A 25372-nucleotide genomic window follows, 5' to 3' on the forward strand; every position below is an offset into this window, starting at 1 on the left:
CAGATCGTCTCTCATCTGGATCCCCTGCCCAATCTGCGTCTGTATAAGTGATGAGTTCATGTCCTCTATGCAGATTATCGTTCTTGCGATAAACAAGTTTGTCTCCTATAGTTCCTTTTAAATAGCGTAGAATGCGCTTCACAGCTTCCATATGACCCTCCGTTGGAGCATGCATAAACTAGGATACCTGATTGACAGCATAAACTATATCAGGTCTGGTAAAGGTCAAGTACTGTAACATTCCCACGAGACTTCTATACATTGTAGGGTTGACACAAAGATGACCATCTTCAGAGCTCATCCTTTGATGTAAAACACTAGGAGTACTGACCGGTTTGCAATTCATCATGCCGGCTCTTTCCAGAAGGTCAAAAGTGTACTTGTGTTGCATGAGTGTCAATGTGTCTTGTTGTCTGTCAACTTCCACACCAAGAAAGTACCTCAACTCCCCTAAATCTTTCATCTTGAAAGTTTTCATTAAAAACTGCTTCACGTTTTGCACATGATTATCTGAACTCCCAGTGATCACAATGTCATCAACATATATAAGAAGTATACAATGTCTGCCTTTTGGTAAATAAAGAGTGAGTGATTCAGAGAGCATCTTCTAAAACCATAACTCTGAATTTGCATAGAGAAACTTTTAAACCAGGAACGAGACGCCTGTTTCAACCCATACAAAGATTTCCTTAGTTTGCACACCCAGACAGTAGGATCATTCTCGACATAACCAGGAGGTTGCTCCATATACACTTCTTCCTTTAAAATTCCATGCAAAAATGCATTTTTAACATCCATCTGGCTAAGGCTCCAACCTTGATCGACTGCTAGGGATATGATGACACGAATAGTACCCATTTTGACTACCGGACTAAAAGTTTCATCGTAGTCTTCACCATATTGTTGTGTGAATCCTCGAGCAACAAGTCGCGCCTTATATCTGTCAATACTTCCTTCAGGCTTATACTTTGTTTTATAAACCCATTTGGAGCCAACTACATTCTTTCCTTCTGGCCGAGGGACTATTTCCCAAGTCTGGCATTCATGAAGAGCTTCCATTTCTTCATTCATAGCTTCAATCCAATGACGGGATTGAAGAGCTTGATTAAAACAAGTGGGTTCATCCTGTTTTGTGAGCTGAGACATAAACAACTGGAAATCAAGGGAGGTCTCATAACTCACCCATCGTTGAATAGGATGCTTAATGCGTGAAGGCCTTTGAGCCGAATCATTGGCGATGCTTTCCATATTCTTCGGCTCTGTATTTTTGTCCCGTCTAGTATATATCTGTCCAGAGAAGCGTTCTACTGGGGGTGCCTCAACTGGAGACTCAACTGGAGATAATTCAACATGCATCTGTGACTCATTCAATTCCCTACTCAAGCTGAAGGGAGGACAATTTGTCTGACATGTTTCTCCGGTATTAGCAAAAAGATTTGCGCTCATCCATGGATCATATACTTCTAATTCTCGAGATGGCAACGCTGCAGAGTCATTAACCTGAAAATTTCGTTCGTCAAAAACAACATTTCTGGAGGTCCTAATACGTTTTGTAGTAGGATCATAGCATCGATAACCTTTGTATTCATCTGCATACCCAACAAATCTGCACTTGACAGCCTTGTCCTGAAACTTATTTCGCAGAGATGAATCAACATGTACATAACATACACAACCAAAAACACGCAGCTCATAGTAAGAGGGATGTTGCCCGAATAAAGTATAATAGGGAGATTTCTGATCCAAAAATGCCATAGGAAGACGATTTATGATATGAACAGATGTGTGAAAAACTTCTGTCCAGAGACTAACGGGCACATTGCTATCATGTAACATGCTCATCGCGCTCTCGACAATATGCCTGTGTTTCCTCTCTGCAACCCCATTTTGTTGAGGAGTATGAAGGCAAGAAACCTGTCGACTTATTCCTTTATCCCGAAGAAAGGCAATAAACTCGTTCGATGAATACTCTCCTCCACCATCACATTCTAAATGCACAATATCACAAGCAAACTTTGTTTTGACCATCGAATGGAATTCCCGAAATATTTGAAAAACTTCATGCTTGTGTTTTAAGAAATATATCCAAGTATAACGGGAATAGGAATCAATAAAGATAACATAGTAACGACTGCCAGAAAGAGAGGGAATAGGTGTGGGTCCCCAAACATCAGAACAAATAATCTCAAATGGCTTTGAAGCTCTTTTATTTCTAATATGAAAAGGAAGAACATGACTTTTGCAGAGTTCGCATGAAGAACATTTATTATTATCATCAAAAAATGAACATAAACTAGACTCTGGAAGGAGACCATCAGATACAAGATTTTTAACAAAACCTCGACTACAATGTCCCAAACGACTATGCCAAATATCTGGCTTATTACAATGAGATGAATTAAAAACTTCCAATGAAGGAAAAAACAAAGACTCTGAAGGCGAAGACACTGAAGAATGCTTGGACGACTGCAACTGGAGGACTGGGACTGAAGACGAAGACACTGAAGGAATCTCCTTAAAGACGTACATGTTTCCTTGTCGCTCTCCCTTAGCGAACGTCTCGATCGTTCGTGGATCCTTAACATAAACAGAAGAGGGAGTAAATTCGACGGAAGAATTCATATCGTCAACAAGTTTAGCTACAGAAACAATGTTCTTTTTAATATTAGGAGCAAGAAGGACATTGGACAAGTGAAGTGAAAACTTTGACATAGGGATATGTGCATTGTCAGTATGACTAATGGAGTGATAAGTTCCATCTCCCGTAACTATACTACCTTTTTCAAAGTAAGGCAATAAGTGAGATAACTTACCCGCATTACCCGTAACATGTGTGGCGGCACCTGAATCAACATACCATTCGCCTTGTTCATTTTGCTTGATCGTCATCTGTGACAATGCTGATAACAAAAGTTGTTGCACATCTGTGAATGGCACTTTTGTGTCCACAGCAGTAGTTGATTTATTTTCAATTTTGTTTATTTTTCCTCTGTTCTATAGATTGAACCAACAATCAGCTTTCACATGTCCTCTTTTGTTACATAAGAAACAGGTGGGCACTCTCCTCTGATTCCCTGTATTAAAAACCCCTGAAATATTAGGTGTAGGCAAGATACCACGTCCTCCCTGCCCAAAACGTCCGCGGCCTCTGCTTCCTTGATGCCTGCCATTCCATCGTCCAAAACCTACAGAAGTGTCCATAGCCAAAACTGAATGAGGACGAGCTGATTCATTTCCTTCTGCCCTTTGCTTCATAATCATCTCATGCTGGAGAAGTTTCACTTGGAGGTCGTCAAAAGTGGGCAAGTGAGGAAGGCATGATAAAGTTGTGGTAAACATATCAAAATCAGAACCCAATCCATTGAGAAGTTGTTGAACTTTATCTTTATATGCAATAGCACTTCCAACAACAGCCAATTGATCAGTAATACTCTTCAAGCGGCCTATGTATTCCATGACTGTCATGGAGCCCTTCTTCAAACTTTGAAATTCATTTTTTAAGAACATAACTCGGGATTCTGATATCTGAGAGTAAGTCTGTGACAACTTACTCCACAAATCCGCCGCAGTGCAATCATCTGACAGAGTAACCAACACTTCTTGAGAGAGTGTTGACGTAATATAAGCAACCAAAGACTGATCTCGCTTCCTTCAAGCTGTATACTCTGGATGCTTAATGGAAATGGTAATTGTGTCACCCTTCTCATCCTTGGTTTCCTGCAAAATAAGCTGTGGTGGTATAGGAACTAAATCATCCAAATGTTCATCGAGATCCTGACTCCGTATAAAAGGAAGGATTTGCCTTTTCCAGGTCAAAAAATTAGAATGAGTAAGTTTTTCTGTAACGAGTTGACTCAAGAAATTGGCAAAGGGACCGGATGACGAAGATGAAGAGTAATCCATATCAGTGGAATAATGAATAAGCAAACAAGATGAATGAAAAGAAATAAACAGATTTGAGATCACTTAATCAATCAGTAAAAAACTGTAATAGGGCATATACCTGTACGACCAAAAATGTTGCACAAAGAACACTAAAACAGCAAAGAGGAAAGGGAACAGCAGTTGGTGATGTTTAGGAAAGAGAAAAAAAATTGGAACCAGCACAGACGATAGAGTAACAGAAAAGAAGGATCTTGAGATGAACACAGTCGATGAACACGCTGTTCACGCTGAAAGGAAAATAAAGGAAACCACTTTTAGAAGGGGAGATTTCAGAGGATTAGATTTGGGATGAACACGTTGTTCACGCTGAACACGTTGTTCTCGATCTGCTGATTGCTGCTGTTCACGATCGGGAGATGGGTGCTGATGAGATTTGGGATGAACACGCTGTTCACGCTGAACACGCTGTTCTCGATCTGCTGATTGTTGCTGTTCACGATCGGGAGATGGGTGCTGATGAGATTTGGGATGAACACACTGTTCTCGATCTGCTGATTGTTGTTGTTGACGATCTCCTATTTCAGAGTTTCTTCACGCAGGCTCTGATACCATATCAATTTTGAGATCTGGTACAGCATCTACAGGAAACAGAGAGAGAGAGAACACAATGGCTGGGGCGGCAAAAGAATACTCGACCTCCAGGCCCTAACCAATATATAAATAAATCAGCAGATATACAACTATCCTTGTAATATCAGAGATATTACAAGGATGCCATTAATGAGAAATATAAAGCATGTGTTATATTAACATACCATGCGTATGGATCTAGATCCAGATCCATACGCAAGCTATATTTTAACAGGTTTCGCCCCTCTGCATTGATCTTGCTGCCTCTGTTGCTCTTCTGCATTCTGCAGGGAGTTGAGCTCCCTGCCTACCCTCGTATCGGGGTCCGGTACTGCTGCAGGTCTTACCGGACCCACTTCTCATTTGTATTTTGGCATGTTAACCTTTCTTGCATCACAGGTTAAACGGTGGGTCATGCTCGCCTTTCGTGGCTTGTGCACGTGCTTACCTACGTCGCTGGCATACGAGCACCGCAACCCCTCAAGGTAGGAGAAGATTGCACAGAAGACTTGGACAATTGAATTAAGTTTAATTAACTAAAAAGGGACCATTAAATAAATATATATATTTATACGAGTACGCATTTAACTCAAGGACGTGGTTCCGCGATCCTTGTCCTTTACTTGCTAGCAGTTTTTACCTTACCTTCGCGTGTTGCGCAAGGGTTTTGTGTTGCACTCCCGCTTACAGTCTTTACTTTGTCGTTGCGCATCGCGCAAAGGTTTTGTGTTGCACTCCTGCTTACAGTCCTTTACCTTGCCGTCGTGCATCGCGCAAAAGTTCTGCGTTGCACTCCTGCTTACAGTCTTTACTTTGTCGTCGCGCTTTGTGTCAGGCTCTTGTGTTTGCATATGTGTTGTTACTGCCTTGTTATTGCAGCTGACGCTCAGGTTTTCGCTCATTGCATACGCGTTTGAGGCATCCTCGTAGAGGATACAAGAGACATCACTCTGTCTTGCTACAAGAGTTCAGTCGAGAGCTGGCGATACACCTTCGTCTAAGGAGAGGGATACCTCGCAAGGATCCTGGCTCTTCGTGTGCGCAGTCCTGCAGAGTCGACTTGGGATTTTAGGGAGTTGCGCAAAAGCATCAAAAACTGCCCCAAATCGAAGCATTTGGAAGGATGTTATTGGTTGGTTCTGTTCGCCTTTTCGGCATATCTTGGGTAATCCCGAATTGGGGGTTCGAGCGAACTTCTTAGCGGGTGTTCTGTTGAGAAACTTGTATCCCGTCTATCAAGGCCGGTATCGAGTCATGCGAGACATGTAGATACCCCGATAGCGAATGAGATTCGAGATAATCACATGCATAATGTTGTTTCAAAAGATAAAGTAAAGTTGATAAACTTTACATCTTTGTGAAACACTCCTGTTGAGGCTTCTATTGAGAAGCTATACCCCCTTCATCCTAGAGTACCTGTAGTCGTGCACGACACGTCTAGTACTGCTATGATCGGATGAGACGATCGTGTGACCTCGAACAGTGCTAAATACACAATGTTGTAATCACATAAATGGCTTTACATTCGCCTTCAAAGGCAAGATGCTCGAGTGGTTTAAAGACCACAGCATAGGATGGGTCGTTAGTTAAACAACCCCTAACGCACCCATCCGCTTCTTGTTGTTCTATCAAGTGAGAGGACAGAGTGGTACAAAACTCCAATGGACAGGTTGTTAACAACCACCCCACGGACAATGATCTGACCTCCCCAGTCGTTGGAGTTAAGGAGAAAGGGGCTACATTAGTTAGCTCAACACTTCTGCAGAAGTTGGATGCATCCGTGGCACTGCTTCCTTTGGGGAATCCTTTCTCAGCTAAAGTCGGCCCTTTAGGAGCGGACTCAACTAGCTATTCGGGTTATTGAAAATACATAGAATAACAGACGCCCGAACTAGTCTCAGTTGTTTCTACGTTTTGCCTACACTTACCCGCAGGCCAGTAATATCGAAACATAAAGTTTGTTCACACTGGTCGATCGTTTGCTTGCTCAGTAGTTCAGTATGTTACTCGTTGAGTTGTGCACGCCTGTCAAGGCATTACTCTAGTTGGTTAAACTGCTTACGCAGTTCTTTGCGGAGTAATAAGGAGCTTCTCATACTAATTAAATGCTTATAATAATAGCATTATGCCAATTGTTACATATTAGCATGTGACTTGCTTTACCCCTCGGTCGAATTGTTTGGTGCTTATTGTAGCGTAGCACTTGTTGGCTTGCATCTCTTATGATTGATGTGATTGCATACAGCTCGTAATCTACGAACTGGTGGCAACTAGGATTGATATAGCCGCATGTCTTATAAGCTGCTTAAATATTGTGATATAACTGTTGTCGTATGATTGCTTATCGTGTATAGCTTATGAATGGCTTGTGATGCAATGGTTTATCCTTACGATTAATTTAATTACTTGTTGATGGACTGAGCCATATTATGATAATTGTATGTTTTACGAGCATTGTTACGAGTGCTTGTCTTATTCAGTTGTTTTGTTTGGCTGTCAGATAGGGTTAGTTACTCTTCGCCTATAGAATCAACCGGATTGCCATATCTACGTGTTCTTATGTGTCATTTACGCATGCTTTGAGGTCCTATTTGAGGATTGCAATATTCCTTGTGGCAATAATACGATACGTAGGATTATATGCTTCTGTGTGGAGTGATACAATGCATATTGTTGATATACATGCTTGTGCCCGTATTGTGGCTACTGACCTCGAGGCGGTCAATGGTTCGGAGCAGTCGATTATTGATGCATGTATCACTGAGTGGGGTGTCTGTCGAGGACCTTATCTCCAAAGGATTATCTGCAAGGGCGTGTATGATCAGGACAGGTAACCGGCTAGAGTGGTAGATTCTCTGTGAGGATGTACACTGTCCACGAACGGATAGCCGCAATGATGGTGAACTCCTGTGATGAAGTGTATGGTCCAAGACCAGGTATACCCTCTAGGGCAGAATTCCTTGTGAGGTTATACATTTCCCAGACCAGGTGATCCGGCGTTGATCTTGTTGATTGTAATAGTGGCTATCGACCCTGAAAGCGGTCATTTGCATTGATGCGTGTATCGCAATGATTTTCATTGAATATGGCATTTGTTGGGGACCGACTTCCCAAAGGTTTCGCTGTGGGGGTATGTATGATCAAGATCAGGTGACCCGGCTAGAGTGGGAGATTCTCTATGAGGATGTACACTGTCCACGAATGGGTAGCCGCGAAGACGGTGAACTCCTGTGAGGAAGTGTATGGTCCAAGACCAGGTATACCCTCTAGGGCAGTAATTCCTTGTGAGGTTGTACATTTCCCAGATCGGGTAATCCGGCTAGAGCGGTAAAATCTCTGTGAGGATGTACACTATCCACGAACGGGTAGCCGCGAAGATGGTGAACTCCTGTGAGGAAGTGTATGGTCCAAGACCAAGTATACCCTCTAGGGCGATAATTCTTTGTCAGGTCGTATATCTCCCGGACCGAGCGATCCGACGTGGATCTTGTGTTTTTGCTTACCATAAAAAGTTACTGTGAGTTGTGATGATCTTCTGATATTGTTTGTGATAGCCAACTATGAATTCATAGTTTCGGCTTTCTGTTTTAGCATGATTACATGCAGGACTCAGATGTGAGAATCAGATCGTTAGCAATTTGAGTTAGTGATCATGTTTTGGACCTTCTACGGAAGGGTGGGCTTTTCTGAGAAAGTATGATGCCTTAGTGAGTCATAACCAGTGATAGTTGGCCGCGTAAGGCTTTGAGAGATGAGAATAGATTAAGGTTGTTCAGGACAAAGCGTTTGTTAGAAGTAGTGAGCGACAAACGATGTCCTGATGATGATTAGATGCAGAGACCTCATTCTAGGAACGAGAACAGGCTAGTTGCGTGGTGGTTCACAGCCTACGATCAATTGAATTGTGTGTTGCGTTTGTCAGTTGCACTGATTACTTGCTTTGAACTGCTTATTTGCTTTGCACTGCTTATTTGCTTTGCACTGCTTACTCGCTTGCACTGCTTACTCACTTGCAATGCTTATTCGCTCGCACTACTTATTCGCTTGTACTACTTACGTGTTTGCACTATTCACCTGCTTGCATTGCTTACCTGTTTAACTGCATATTTGCTTTAAACTGCGTAACCTACTGAATTAAATGTACTTAATTCAGTTTCATGTAGTCTCTCTTGTGCACATACTAGTTTTTCGCGAAACTAACCCATTCTATGGGTACAGGTGATGATTAGGTACACTACGGGCGATGGCGCGATTGCAAGATGGCTTCAAGACTTCTTCTTCCTGCTCTTAGCCTGCGTCTTAGACGCTTTGGGTTTGTAACGGATTTTCCTTGGGATATCCTAGTTTTGTGAGTTTTGGTTCTTTTAGCTAACGTGTCCAAAGTTGTCAGTTTGCCTTCTGATTTAACAAAAGAAAAATGTTTCGCTGATTTCATAAACAAACTCTGAAGGAAAGAGATATTTCTAGTCTCTTGATTGTTTTTCTGAAAGGGTTCGCAAGTTTGAAATTTGGGGCATTACACCTTTCCTTCTTCGCTTCTAAAAATGATTGATTTTTTGGGGGTTTCATTTATGGATTTCATTCTCCTAAATCATTTTTTATTAGAGAAATCTATTGCCTTCATTCATAGTTGTGTATCTTCAGAACAGTTTTTTTGTGAACACCATTAACGTCATCATTGTCACCACCACTCTTGTTTGTTGTATTGACGATTAACGAGAGATTTCTAGGCATGTTGATAAAGCTTTTCAATGAAAAAGATGGGTTGGCGATTGCCACAAAAAAGTTGAATAGAGATGTTACTCCAATCAGCTACAACCTCCCCCATTTTCTCATCAATACTGATGTTCGAAACTAACCTTCATTTGGTGCAGAATTCCATTGATGTTCATGTTTACCAAGTACCAACCGCCATTTCTTTGTTCAATTATCAGTTGCAATCAATACCTATTTGAGACCAAATTCAAACTCCAATGCTTAAAGAAGCAAATATCTAATCTAGTTTTTCTAGAATCGGCCAGACCTCCCACCTCATCTGAAACTAGAATTTACCTAAATGGTTCACGGCATGACTCATTGATCATGGGCTAGAAAGTTGCAACACTCTGCTTAGATTCGTTAATTCTCTAGTTTGTCATACTTGTCAGGGAGTTGTTGATTAAGTACGGTCAATAAAAACTTATTAGCAATTCACAGTAGAAGAATGCTCAATATCAGTGATAAGGACAGTTCAAGCTGATTGGAATTGCATAGAAGCAATGCCTCTAATAGGTTTAATAGAATGCTATGAGGATACAGTTATTTAACACAAGTATAACAAACTGTAAAGCTCTACTTGCTAAGAGCCATTGTTGTGAGACAATGCCTCAAAATTTGAAGATCCAGTATTTGCTGCAGTCTCATTCATATTCTTTGATTTGCAGGCCATTGGGGCAGTAAATGTGATTATTAGACATGATGGGAAGCTGCTATCTGTGTCATCTTTGTTAGATGCTCTAAGAGGTCTTTATTTTGAACTCTTTTCAAGTGATACTTAACAAATGGAAAGCCTTCAGTCAATACATAACCTGCATCCATATCTTACCTTTTTTTTCTTGTATAACAAAATATTTTAACATGACATGGCTAACTACTTTCCATAATTTTTTCGGGGGTTTGTATGCACCAGTCTATGTGAAGCAAAGCACATGAATACATGTGTTTTCTTCTGCCACCCGCCTGAAGACTAAATGTTGTTGATGACAATCTTGTGCTGCTATAAACCAATTTGATATCCATATTTGGGGCAAGATCCAATTAGAGATCCATATTCAAGGCAAAAATCCAATTTGAGATCCATATTCGAGGCAAAAATACCTATTCATGGCAAATATCCAATTCAAGACCATATTCAAGGCAAAAAACCATATTTGGGGCAAAAATCCAATTCGAGATTCATATTCAGGACAAAATTCCAATTTGAGATCCTTATTTGGAGCAAAAATCCATATTCAGGGCAAAATTTTCATTCGAGATCCATGTTTGGGGCAAAAATCTAATTTCAAATCCATATTCAAGACAAAAATTCATGATTTAGATATAATTTTGCAATTGGATCCATATCCGGGCAAAAAAACCATAATAAACTTGTTAAAACATGTAAAATGGTGGATGGATCGGGTCATACGATAAAAAATGAAGTAATTCAACCCATTATCCATGACTGTCCAAGTTGTCTGCACATCATTATCAAACAACGGACATTTGAAACATAGCATTTGAGTAAGGTCCAAACAAACGTTAGACTTGGAACAATTGTTACAGAACCAATGTTTTGTTCCGTTCTTTTTGTTCATTTCATCCAACTATGAGCAAGCCATCAAACATACCCTAAAAAACCACATTAGAGTCCATGAAAATATCCCTTAACAATATACATGTTAGAGCATTAAAAGTTTAAAACAAATTTACAATCATCTGAAATTCCCAACCAAAGAAAAATCTACATATAATCTTGCCCAAAACCACAAAAACTGCAAGGACAGCTTCACAATAGACATCTAAAAAATGATATTAAATTCTCATATAAAAAAAACCGCAATTAAACAAATAATCAACAAATAAAAATCAAACCAAAGAAGAGAAAAACCCAAATGACTAAAAACATAAAGAAACACGTCTAAAGATTAGAAGCATTCGTTTTTATGGAAATTCTTATCACAAAAAGCAGAGTTAAAAAAGGAACAAAGGGTGAAAAACTCTCTTTTACCTTTAGTGTCAGAACTTGTTTCAAAAGAGTGTGGGTGACGGTCGCAAGCCACAAACCTTGGTGGCCCTCTTATCATCAATCCTCCTCATGTTTTGGTGGGCGTCCTTGGAGGGCTGATGATGGAAGGCTTAAAGACTTTCGGGAACTCTCCCTCTAATGAACCCTGCACAAAGGAGTCTAAGTGTGTGCCTTGCTATTCTCAAGAAGGCACTTGTCACTCATTATCCCCCAAGACCCTAGCTTGTGATGCATAACAATGCTAGAAAACGAAATATTAGTCTAGCCAAATAATGGCAATTTCGGTTGTCAGCAGTCTTCCTTCTTTTGGGTGTTGGAAAGAACTGGCTAGAGACCATAATGAAGAGATGAGAGCAAATGTTGATAAGAGAGAAAAAGGTAGGAATTTGGTTTGCTTTTGGAAAAATCAGGCCTTGCCAATTTCTTGGAACCAGAGCTACCACTTAGGAAGGTAGGAGCTCAAGACCAAGAATTTGCAAATATTTGAAATTCGAAAACAATTTCCTAAGAGAAACCAAAATAGCAAGGGTAGGTGAGAGTAAATAATCCTCAATCCTCCCTTCACCAAGACAAAGTTGATTTTCTTAAGGCTATGAATGATGTTTCATTGTTTTATCGAAATTGGTAGATGTACTGATAGTTATAGAGATGGAATCAAAATTCAGAAAACCTAGAAAACCCCATACTTCGGGTGTCTTGGAAGCTAGTATAGTCAAATGACCAAATCATCTAGGAAATTAAGTGTAATGTAATAGGGAATGAACCTAAAAGTTTGAAATTGGGAACTGAAGGTCTAAGGTTAACAGTTTGTGGTAACAACAAGGGCCTTTTACCTGGTTTTCTCTCATTGCTCTCAATAAACAACGATGTTGCTTCAAATAGTGGACTACATTTCCTCCATTTGCTAAAGTTTTATTAGAAGGAAAAAGATAAGGAGTAATGTAATACAATGGCTGACACAAAGTGAACTCATACATCCATACACCCACAAATGCTAATGAGACTCAAGCAAAAGCTGATCGGATCAGCCAGGGTCATAAGCTCTCAATCAAAACTACAAATTTCAGCTTAACTTATTAATTCTTTGGGTTTGAGATGGTCGCTGATCTCAAAAGATACCTGGGACTATAAGTTCTATAGCAATTACAGTAAAATCAGTCCAAACTTATCACACCACAGAACTGAGAACTAACGCTAGCAGCATAAAAAATGGCAACATCATGTGGCAAGCAATTAAGAAAATAAATGAAATATTCGATACAATAATTTCTATGGTGCCACAAAAAACCTTCCTAAAAAGAGTTCACAATTAAGAAAACTTAAAAACCTGAAGATGCAGTTTCATTGTTCAATAGACCAACAATTATGACAAAAAACATAACATCCACACAAATTCGTATATAACCAATCCATTCTATAAAATAAATATGAACACTTTAAAGTGCACCATTCAGGGATAACATGGAAAGAATAGAACAGTAAAGATGTGTTTGATTGGCTGGAAAAACACCACACGGATCGAATGGGTGGTGGTTGTCCAGAATGCACCGGTCATACCAATAGGAGTGGGTGCAACCGGTGTGTCCCGCACCGGCACGTTATAATTTGTTGCATGGAACACGTGTTGTCCCATGCGTCCCACACTGTCCTGCACATATCAAACATAGGACTCCCATTGTGGGCCCACTTGGTCCCCACGGCAAGTTTTGTCTAGACTCTAGCATGCCAAAAACACCCTAACATAATCCCAAGCTGCAAATCAGTAACATGTTGCAACAATAAAGAAATACACAATTATGAGACATAATGAGAGGGAAAATACAATACTCATTAGCAAAACAACCATGTAACAAAATAGCTACGAAGAGCATAAACATTTAGGTTATGTTTGGGAACGTTAAGGAGTTCTTAGAGAGGAGGACCAAGAAGTGGAGCTAGAAGCTTTATTAGGAGTGTTTTTCCTTCCTAGGACTGTCTCTGCTGCTATGATTCCTTAGCATTTAGTTGAGTAGCCAGATGTCACCATTGCGAGATGGTTTTATGATGCTTGCATTCCTTTCAATGCAGTAAATTCCTTTCATTTTCAAGTCATGGCAGATGTCATAACCAGTATCGAGCCTAGATACAAGATGGCTTTATATAATGCTTTAAGAGAAAAGATTTTAGATGTTAATGTGAATAAAGTGAAGATTTATTGTGATGAGATGAAGCAGTCATGGAGAGAGACTGAGTATAGCATCATGGCAAATGAGTGGACAAATATAAAGTCGAGGACCTTGATAAATTTCTTTGTCTATTGCCTCAAAAGAACCACATTTTTTAAATCAATTGATTTGACTAATATTCTCAAGAGACCTGATATATTCTGAAGGGTTTTTTATCAGATTGTGAAAGATGTTTAGATTCAAAATATTTTACAGTTTATTAATGATAATACACCAAATTATAAGGCAGCAAGTAAAGAATTAGCAAAAAAAATTGGGTCATTCTTTTGGACCCGGTGTGTTGCCCATTGAATAGACCTTATGCTTGAGGACATTGACAGCATCGATAACGTTCATCAGACAATTGAATGTTGCCAAGAAATTACTAAATTTATTTACAATCATGCATAGATTTTGAGCCTAATGAAAAAGTACATTGGTGGTGCCGAGTTGATTCATAGTACAGTTACTAGATTTGCTACAAATTTTTTTTACAGTGCAAGGTTTAGTAAAAAATAAAGCTACACTAAAAAATATGTTTTCATCAAATGAGTGAAATGCATATCGCCATGCACACAAAAGAAAGCCCAAAAAAATTGTAGATATTGTATTCAAAAGTGAATTTTGAGATTCATGCGTGAAGTTATTGAGAATAACTATACCTTTGGTGAAGGTGCTTCGATTAGTTGGCAGTAAAAACAGACCAGCTATGGGTTATCTCTATGAGGCCATAGATAAGGCAAAAGAGGTCATTAGAGATAATTTGAAGGAGAAGAAAAAAATCTAAATACTTATATGGAATGTCATTGATCATAGGTGGACCTGGCAACTTCATTAACATCTTCATGTTGCAACATATTATTTAAATTTTGCATTTAGATACTTTCTTATGCTTAAAATGAAACTTGATAATAGCATTCAAGATCAAATTCATAAAGAAATGGAAACTTATGATAATGCATTGTATGATTCAGGGAGACCTGCAGCAATGCAAAATCGTGTCACAATACGTCTAGGTAATTTATTTTGTCTATTCAATTTTAATTTCAAATTGTTATTTGGTTATTATGTTTTGTATGGTTGTATATATGTTATTGTGTTATAATTGATTTCTCATTTTCTTATTTTTTTCAGACTCGTGGTGGACCAAATTTGGAAGTGATGTTCCAAATCTAAGAGCTTTTGTCATTTGCATTTTAAGTCAAACATGTAGTACAAGTAGATGCGGGAGAAACTGAAGCATCTTTGAGCAAATCCATACCAAAAGAAGAAACGGATTGGAGTACAAAAGGCTCAATGACCTCGTTTACGTTCACTACAACTTACGACTGAGGCAGAGGTACAAAAATTATGAAGTTTATTTGTCATTTTCTTTCAAAACTCAACTACTTTTAATTTTTTTATGTCATCTTTTTAGGCAAATCAAAAAGTTATTAGTAAGAAGGCATAAAGAGCAATTTGATCCCATCAATTTGAAACATTTCCATGAATTAGACGCATGGGTTGAAGAAAAAGCAGAGACTCGTTTGAAAGAAGAAAACATTCAGTGGATTAACATGAAAAGAGCACAAGAGGTAGATGAATATTTTTTTAAAAAACTTGTTCTTGTGAGATGTTTTTGTTTATGTAATATGAAAGTATGACTCTTGTGGTATGTAATAGAGATATAAATGCTTAATATGTGATTTTATGTATGTAGTTTGTGCAATTCATCATTATTTCATGTTATATGATTCTTTTAGAATTTTTGCTAAATTTTTCTGATTTTTTTTAAATTTTTTTATTATTTTTTTTTAAATTTTGCGATACGATACGGTATTACTATTGGGTCGACCAATACGGGTAACGATACGCCAGTTACAACCCATGTGACAAATATCACGAGATTTAAAATAAATCTCGCAATTATATCGTGAGAAATTGTCTGAAAGTTTAAAACGATAATTTCTCGCTAGATTTTCAAACCATGACAAATATCGTGATATTTACGTTTTTAGCATATATTATCGTGAAAACCCCCAATATTTTTATTTTTAAATGTGTTTTATTTATATTTTCTTATAAAAATATTTTTTAATTTATTTTTTAATTTATTTTTTAATTTATTTTTTATTGTCAAGATTTTGCCAAAAAATGTGTGATTTATGAAAATTTTCAACATCTCCAGAGTTTTTTACTACCGATATTTTCCCGTTTTTAGCTTTTGTCACTATGCTTACAACCGTGTTTCAAACCATCAATTGACCAGATTTAATAAAATTTTCATCCTCAAATATGTCACATAGGCATGAGAGCAGGTACATAAGCTATGACAAAATTTCTAAAATTACCCATATAAGGGTAGGGCCATCTCTGGACATCTCACCAATGTCACCATGAAGTAGAAACGCCTCATTTGTTTCATTTTTTTTGGTTTCTCATTAATCTAACATTACAAATGTGATCTACATGTTTTGTTTAGTGGGATATAACCAATGGCCTAGAATGTACCATATTTTCACACACACATGAATATATTTTAGCTTTTTTTAAGAAAAGTATGTAATATGCATTTGTGTATCAATCACCATACAAGAATGGATGAAAACAACACTTTATGCACCATAAAAATGGATGTAAATGATCCCAGATAACAAGGAGTTTGGTCTGGATCAAGTCATATCCAAAATTTGTCTAACCCATGCCCATCAAGTACCAGTACACGTACTCATGTCGATACGAGTCCACGTGTACGGAACCCTTCCAGAAGTACCCATGTTACACATCCTCAAATGTGGAAGTGTGAAGGCATACTGAAACAAGAAAGCATACCGCATCAGACATGTCGCAATGAAGCTTAGTTACAGAATCACCCCTGCCAAGCTCTCCAGCAAGCCCATAAGCAATATATGTCTTTGGTCCCAGGTCTGGCCTCAAGATCCCCTCTGGAAGACTTGCAGCAAGATTAAGAATACCACTTCTTGGGTTAGTGTACTCCTGAAAAGGCAAGGAACTAATGAACTCAGCACCATGACGAGGGAGGCGTTCTTCAAAGAAATTTGAAGGCGGCCAATCTTTCAACTTCAGCATTTCTGGCCATAAATTCCTGTGTGTTCTTCCATCTGTATAACCTTTAAAAAATTGGTGAATGTTGATCTCAACCTGCAGATTATATGACAAACCATTATATCAAAAACAAATAATCAAATAAAGCCTAACAACTGAAAACAAGTAACAGGTTAAGATGTGCACACACACACATAGACCTTGAAAGAAAAATACACAATACAAACAAATAAAAACATCTAGAACAGGGCTTTAAGTTACAAACTCGAGGAACTTGAAGGAACACTCCAACCAAAAAAAAGCAAACATTTGGGAAAATATTGTTAAAAAAACAAGAGGAGAACCTATAATGACTTGAGAAGGATAATTATGCAACTATGACGCACACAGAGAATTTTCAAGAAGTTCACCACTTGTTTGTGAATAAACTTCAAAATTGACCTGTTTAGAAGGATTATTAGAAAATCACTGCAACAGTCAGCAATTTCTTTTCTGGTGTCAAAGCAATCATAATACATAAGGCATCTTCTCCACATACAACAGTAGTCCTTAATAAAAATTGGCAGGAAAAACTACACCAGGTAGGGAATAAAAAGAGAGAAAACAAAGCATTGGCCACAGACTATAAAATCCAGGAATTGAAGCCAACAGCAATACCACACCCCAGCCATAATAAACTTCCAAGCCAATTGAAAAACTAACCTCACACCAATCAAGACAATCAATAGCCTTCACTTCTCTATAATCAGTACCCTTAGAATTATGCACTTCACGAAGGGCACGCCACATAACCATTGGTTCCCAGCTCAAACCAGATGCCATATTGAGAACATTGTGTACTATCACTGGCTCACCTTTCAACCAATGCCACTGGAAATGCTTGAGATCTTCAGGTTGAAGGTCTCTTGCATCAGGGCAATATAAATAGTTGTCATCAGAACCATCTCTCTCAGCTGCTTTTCTTAATATTTTCCACCCATCACCAGCTAGACTATCCATTTCATCACAAACATGGCACCGAGAAGAAGCACCTGACAGCAAAGAAAATCCATTGCCATCAGATATTTTTTCAGCTTCTCTTAACAGCTCAGCAACCTCTGTTTCTGGGAGAATATGCTTCAACTCCAAAAGACAATCACCACAACCACCCATTTCCTTTGGTGGGCAAGGAATTCCACCTTCATTGTTAGCCTTCCATTCAGGCAGTTGAATGGTACCATCAATTGCACGGGCATCAATGACACCTGTTTTGTCAGAACAGGATTTTGTTATATCTGGATTTTCCTCCTCCACGAGAATCCCTGAAAGGTCTTCATTGTGTGCACTAGATTCTTGCATTTTGGAACGGTTCAATGATGCTACTTCACCTTTACCAAGCAACCGCCCTTCACGAATCTCTCTGCAACAACTTAAACAGAGATCATAGGAGCACTTTGGACAGTTCCTGTGAAAATCCATTATAGAAGTACTGCAGTTGTCACTGCACCAAACCCATAAAAAAAACTAGTCAGGTTAATCAACCAATTACAAGACTTCATTAAAATCTAAGCAGCAAATCAATGAACTGCTCCAAAGGAGGTAAAGATAAGAAGGAAGAATAACCACCAGTACAAACGTTCATCATAGGAACAAACTGCCTCTTGTAGCTGCACCTCATACGATGCAACACCTGTTGTAACAGAGTAAAAGTGTTAAAAATATATATTGAACAAAACTAAAAAAAAAAATAACTCATACCTTGAATTTTTGCTTCAACCTCTTTCTCAACATTCTGTTCCCACTTCATTTGCCTCAGCAATGGAAGAACCACACTTAAAAAGTAGCGAATATGCAGAGATTTATCATCAGGCCTCTGCTCTCTGAGAGAAGCCTGCAGACAAATAAGAGATGAGTCAGATGAGATAAGACAACGTATTCAGACATCCCCATTAAAGTGCATATAATGGGACTATGTATCAATTACCATGCAATTCAGCTTTCCATCAGCGCGCAAGCATGCTTTGCAGTTGCAGTTCCCACGACAGAAAGGACAGCACATTGCAATCTCATCCTCTGACATCTTAGGATACCTGTAGTTGACAACCAAAAAGAAAGGCTGTGAGATCAGAAAATCTAATGGCGAGAAGATGGAACTAAAATTGTAAGCCATTGATTTCTCGATAATAAAGAATGCATAGAGGGGCAAAAATACAAGTTAGTTTCAAATTTGACTTAATTTATAGCACAACTAAGATAACTGTTAAGTGCTTGAGAAAAAGCTGGTTTCACCAAAAGTTACTTAATTTTCACAGCTTCAAGAAAGAAATGGCTACTTCGAATGTAAAAAATGAGATGAAAAAAATACATACAAATAAATGAAGGCATCAACAGGGAAAAAATAGAGAACCACAAAAATATGAATTTAATAAACTCATAGAGGCTGTAGAAATTTCAATGGCTTTACAGCACACAGAAGCATGAATTCTCAGCAAATCATTACTTTGTGAAAGAAAAATTGAGCAAGAAAAGTGCTGTTTAAAATTCCCATTTCAAGACTGTCATTACATAAATTTTCAACTATCTAAAGGCCTTAGGAACAAATAATAAAGCTATCAACAAAGAAAGGCATCGTGCATTATTTGCAAAGGCCCATAGGTGGCTTGTAAAATTCAGTATTTGGTTGGCAATAAAGATGATAAAGTCGACTCACCTGTAATGTTAGAGACCAGGCTTTCTCAACGACGCTGGTACTGATCATACCTATCCAGTCTTTCAAGTTTCAACCACCTAAACAGTTCAGTTACCTACTTAACCATTATATAAATACATTTGGGATGACTGGATAAGCCTAGGAACCTAAAGGACCGGAATAGTTAAATAGGTGAAAGGCTGCCCAATCAACAGGGCACACCAATCTATCATATGATGGGTTTCAACAAAAAAGTCCCAACAACCCATGCCCCGGACTGCACCAAATAGGCTGGGTTTAAGGGAAGCTGTCTAGTGATAAATGCAGGGATAATTGGCAAGTACAAAAGCAATCAGATACCGAGTGATAGTTTCTATGAGAAATGTAAGATATACGTGGTAACCAGGGACCAAGTAAGATCAGCAAGCTTCCGCTCAAGCATTGAGAGGAGAAACATTCATATAAGCATGGACAAAAATGGAAGGACCAGTATCCATTAGGAACTTCCACATAAGACTGTTTAACAAATAATGTTTTCATGCAACAGATAAAACATATTCTCTTGATCAGGTTAAAAAATGCATCAAACAGTGGGGGGATGCAATCACGTGCAGAGCAAGATCCCCAACAAAAGTAACTCCCCGAACACCAAGGACATACCAAGAAATGAAATGGATACGAGAAGAGATACCTTAAGCGAAAGCAAGGAAGCTAGTGTTAAAAAATGGCAGAAGCAGGATACGGGATACGGTTATGAAGTGATTATACAAGTGCATGAAAAAATAAAAAGGAAACACAGAGAGAGCAACATGAAGCACAAGCAAAAGCAATTAAGATGTGACGTGAATACAAATATAAAATGATATAAAACCAACATGAAAGCATGTTATTAAAATTTATAATTTTCTAAAATAAAAAACATACAAAGTGAAGGGGAAACAAGTGAGAAATGACAAGAAGCGAGAAGGAAACATTAAGAAAATGAAAAGGAACCGATTTGGGAAATGAAAAGGAAGCAAACTTCCCACTAAAGGAAATCAAGTTTACCATAATTCGGAAGCGGGTTCCCCAGAGTTTCCCCTCCTTTCGGAAAGGGAGGAACTCGAAGCGAGCTTCCAAGGAAGCAAACTTCCCCATGAAGCAAGAAGCTTCCGGTAACTATGGAAAAAGTTACCAAACAAGTAACTTCTAAGAGTAGGTTGGTAACCGCATGAACTCAAGAGGAACACTTTTACCACCATATTTAAATTAATCAACCAAAAAGAAAACAAGAAAGAACGATATGAATTTTAACCAAAAAAAAAGGAATAAAAGGAAAGGAAAGGCAAAGAAAGAACCATCTTTTCTGGTACATTAAATAAATAGTGAAAATGTCCAATTTTATATTTCTAGATTAGAGAATTCGGGTCACAGAAAATACACGTACCAGGATCGTACACAATGTATGCAGTAGCGCTTTCGTTTACATTTCTTGCAATGGACGACCCTCTCCTTGTCGCTCCTTTGGCACTGATGGCACATGTTACTCTCTCCCGGTTTCGCCTTCACACGCTTCACTCCAGAAACCTAAACCAAGAAAAAGTGCATAATCATCACCTATCCAAACCAATTAAAAAATAAATAACAACAATACAAAAGAAAAGATAAAAAGGAGCAATAAGGAAAATCAAGAAACACGGTTAACAAAACACTGATCAGCAGAAAAAAAGACTGCAAGAAGATATCCATGATGAAGGAAACAGAAGGTTACCTGGGGCACTTCGGAAACCTTCTTCACCTGAGACCGAGCAACTCTCGTCCCGTCGTCGCTACAATCCATCTCATTCCCTGCATTCGAACCCGGGGCGGAGACGACGCCTATTTCCACCTTCGAACCCTCATCAGCAGCAACCTTCCCTCTCTTCCGTTTCCTGCCCCTTCTCTTTGCATTCTTCCGGTCCTCACCCTTCTTCGCATTGCCGTCCGAATCGCCCTCCTTCCTCGGGCGCCTGGCCTCTTTACCGGTGGAATCCTCGGCCGCATAGACGCCTTCTTCTCTAGCCCTAGCCTTCCTCCCCCGCTTCCGCTTCTTCCCCGCCCTTTGCTCCATCTCCTTCGTCTCCAAATCCCGAACCCTCAACTTCGCCGACTTCTTCTTCGCGTATAGGTAGTGATCCTGGCAGTACGTTTTCCCGTGGATCCGCCAGTTTTGGCATCGCCACGCTTTACCGTCGCTCCTCCTGCAGCGGAGCTCCTCCGGCGGGAAGATGAAAGAGTGGTCGTCGTCCTCCATGATGCAAATCCGGGTAATGGTGCCGGAGAACCTCTCGTTTTTTCGCTCCTTCCTCTGGAGGTCTGCACCGGCGGGAACCCTTGTTATTTCCTGTGGGTGTAGGGCGGTTTTTTTAAACCGGCGGGAAGAGAGTCGGAAAGAGGGAAATTTTGCACGAAAAATGGCAGCAACTTGTTTCCATGCGGAGAGGTGGTTTCCCGTGGGCGTGGGTCGTCTTATTAATCGGGTATTTGTTGAACCGGACCCGTATTGGCGTCCTGAATTCGGTGAAACGGATCAGATCCGGATTGAACTCCGACCGAATCTGAAGCGCTGTCCTATGATTTTGGCTCTTTAAGATAGGTCGGGAAAGATAGGACACGCTGCTGACGGCGTTTTCGCAGATCGAAGAAGCTCACCGGCCAAGATTTTTTTCTTCTTTCTCTTTGTTATCTCCCTCTCCTTCCCTTGTTCTCTTCCCCATACGCCTCAGGAGGAGAAAGAGGATGACACTGCTCGAGTCTTCACACCCCCACAAGCATGAAGTCATCTCAAAGTTTTCGCAGATCGAAGAAACTCACCGGCCAAGATTTTTTTCTTCTTCTTTCTCTTTGTTATCTTGCACGGTTTTTTTCGCGTTTTCTCTGTTTGATCGGATCAAGCTTTCAGCAAATTCAGTTGCCTTTGCAATTCCCACAGTCTCCACGGCAGTTGATCTGACTTTTGTTGAGTTGTGTTTGGGGTCAACTGGTTTGATTTTCTGTATTTTCGGTTTTTAATTTGTGGGTATCTCGTATTCTTTTGTTTTTTTGGAAAGAAAGGGAGAAACAATTACGATGATAGAAAAGTTATTGTGATTTTAAAGGAAATGATATAAGCTAAAGATCTTCTGATGATGGAAAATTACAAACTTGGGCATTAGACGAGTTCTTCAGTTTAGTGATCGACCTTGGAGGAGGGGGCTTGTCCTGTTCAGGAGAGAATGGGGTCAGTGGAATCCCAACTTTGAATTTTCAGGGCAGAGAGGTTCACAGATTCGGGTTCTGCTGGCAGCACTTCATCCTCAGAACAATGGCGGGTGGGCACCAGAGCGATGTCGGCATCCGTTTCCTCTCGTGCCCCGTCCTCTGAGCAATAGCGTGTGGCAGCAGAGCTACTTTCTTGAGACAAACAACTGGAGCAACGGCCACACACCACAGATGAACCAATGTGAGCATTAAAACTATGAAGTCCCCATCTCTATTTCTCTTGGTGTTTAGTTTGGTGTGATGAATTTTTTTTTTCTTCGGTATTGCATTTTGCAGATGGATTTCCTTTTCCAAACTTTGAGTGGTGGTCTCATCGTCGAGTGGCGATGGTCTCGGCCATTTTTGAAGTTTCTAGTTTTTTGCCCAAACTTGGAGGATTATCAGGATTTCATCGTCAATGATGTTCGCGCGGGTCGGCGGCAGCCGAGTGCTTCACCAAATCGGCCGGAATTATCTATGTCCAAGTTGTTTGCTCATCGTCATCAAACAACGAACATTTGGAACATAACATCTAAGTACAGTCCAAACAAACGTTGGACTTGAAAAAGTTGTTACAAAATGAACAGAACTAATGTTTTGTTTCTTTTTTTTGTCCATTTCGTCCAACCCTGGACAAGCTATCAAACATACTCATACAAAACCCCCTCTCATCGGCCTTCCTCAAGCATCGAACAGCAACTCAAAACTGGTACAAATAAGAAAAATTTTGACTGTTTAATTAAAAAAAGCATTGTGATTGTTGCACAAAAAACCTTAAAGAGCCTTGTAGTGTTATGATATGGGACTTGGCACCATGTATGGTGTGAAAGAGAAAGGTGCAAGCCAAGGAGTATGCCTTATGCTTAGGTTCAACACTGGCTGTGCAAAGTGTGTGGCACGTTCACAAACGTGGTGCAGTACAATATTGGCAACGGATGCTTAGACATATGTAAAGTGCGATGAAAATACCATTAAAAATGATGGATTGACCGACCGCGATGCACATATGACAGCCGGACCAACCCCAAGACCCAAATTGTGCTTGCCCAAATAATGAATCGGCATATACTGATTCTCAAAGTGAATCCTTTTGAATTGTACAAAAATTAATTAAAAATATTACTTATCAATCAAAACGTAACACATGTTAAAGTAGAGAAAGGAACAGCGGCCAAAGAAGAACAGCCAGATTAGCGAGCTGGCAGAAAAAGGGCCATCCTACCCTGTTCTGACTGCTTGAAATAAAGAGGGGTTACTGGTGAGCTAGTAGCCAATAGGGTATGTCTCAGATAGACTGAAATCAACCACAAGACTTTCTTGACAACCTTTCAATAGGGTATGCTTCAGTTAGACTGAAATCAACCAAGCACATCTACTGCAAAAGAGATATCTGGACGAGAAAAAAGTATGCGCGTATTTCAAGCTACCAACAACTAATGCATATGGATAAGCACTCATCTGTGCTTTGTCAATATCGTCCTGTGGATAAACCTTTATGCTCAGCTTGTCACTTTTTGATATGGGTGTTGAACTAGGAGAATAATTCTTCCATATCGCTTTAACACCTTATTTATGTAGGATCTTTGGGAGATGCCTAGAAAACCTTTTGTTCTGTCTTGGCGGATCTCAATGCCAAGTACATAAGCAGTCTCACTCATATATTTCATATCAAAATGTGATGCAAGAAACTGTTTTGTCTCTGAAAGTAATTTTATATCGTTGGTTGCAAGCAAAATGTCATCCACATACAACATCAATATAATGCACAAACTGTCACTTTTCTTATGGTATATATATTGATCAATAATATTTTCTTTAAACCTGAAAGTCACAATGACTTAGAAAATTTTAATATACCACTATCAGGAAGCCTATTTAAGTCCATATATTGATTTGTTAAGCTTGTAAACCAAGCAATCATCTTCAGACAAACTCATGGATACCTCTTCATTCGGATCCCCATTGGGAAACGTTGTTTTCACATCCATCTGATGTAGCTCCAAGTCATAATGAGCTACGAGGGCTAAAATTATTCTCATTGACTCTTTAGTTGAGATAGGAGAAAATCTATCATTATAATCAATGCTCTCCATCTAGGTAAATCATTTAGCAATCAATCTTGCCTTTTGTCTCTCTATGTTATCTTTGAAGTTCTTCTTGGTCTTAAAGACCCATTTACACCTTACTGGTTTTACTCTCTTAGGTAATTTGATAAGATCCCACACTTGATTCTTAGCCATAAAGTCCAACTCTTCTTTCATGGCTTTTATCCAGTGCAAAGATTATTTGTTTTCAACAACTTTCATAAAAGTCAACGGGTTATCATTTATATCTATGAAATCACTAGGTTCCTAAAGGTACATCACATAATCAAGATATATGGCAGATCTTCTAATTCTTGTGGATCTCCAAATAGGTCATTCTTCAGGCTCAGATTAAACCTGATCACTCTGCTTGTGTTCTTCCGCATTGCCCACAATAGGTTCACTTTGGATTTATGCATCAATAACCGGGTGATCAACCACATCATCATTTAAAATAATAATGTGGTATCTTTCGGTGTTTTCTTTAACAAGTGGTAAAATTAGATCATGTATTTCCTCAAAACCAAGGTTTTGAAGTGCACTTAATCCTACTGAACCATCTTTTAGGAATTTCTCCTTATCTGTTTTAACAATTTATGGTGAATGAGATGGGTAATAAAACTTGTATCATTTTAATCTCTCTAGATAACCAATGAAATATCCACTAGTTGTTCTTGGATCAAAGGCTTTAATGTGGGGGGTATACAACTTAGCCTCTACAGGACATCCCTATATGTGCATATAAGACAATGATGGTTTTCTACCTGTCCATAACTCGTAGAGAGTTTTAGGCATAGATTTTGTAGGTACCTTATTTAAAATATACACAATT

The 25372-nt window shown here is 39.1% G+C and overlaps 1 protein-coding gene across 1 annotated transcript in view; it reads right to left on the reverse strand.

Moving 5' to 3' along the window:
- Window positions 1-21655, reverse strand: part of LOC149814984 (lysine-specific demethylase JMJ27-like) — a 55921-nt gene extending 34266 nt beyond the window's left edge. Inside the window, exons 1-7 of the mRNA XM_089989728.1 lie at window positions 20949-21655; window positions 20625-20764; window positions 18494-18599; window positions 18268-18400; window positions 18136-18199; window positions 17233-18010; window positions 16297-16626 (exon numbers count right to left, since the gene is read on the reverse strand). Of these exons, the coding sequence (XP_089845854.1) occupies window positions 16297-16626; window positions 17233-18010; window positions 18136-18199; window positions 18268-18400; window positions 18494-18599; window positions 20625-20764; window positions 20949-21470 (2073 nt within the window). The 5' untranslated portion in view covers window positions 21471-21655. The remainder of the gene's footprint in view (window positions 1-16296; window positions 16627-17232; window positions 18011-18135; window positions 18200-18267; window positions 18401-18493; window positions 18600-20624; window positions 20765-20948) is intronic.
- Window positions 21656-25372: the final 3717 nt, after the last annotated feature.

Source organism: Nuphar pumila, chromosome 15 (assembly GCF_984573655.1).
Source record: "Nuphar pumila chromosome 15, dmNupPumi1.hap1.1, whole genome shotgun sequence".
Taxonomy (NCBI): domain Eukaryota; kingdom Viridiplantae; phylum Streptophyta; class Magnoliopsida; order Nymphaeales; family Nymphaeaceae; genus Nuphar; species Nuphar pumila.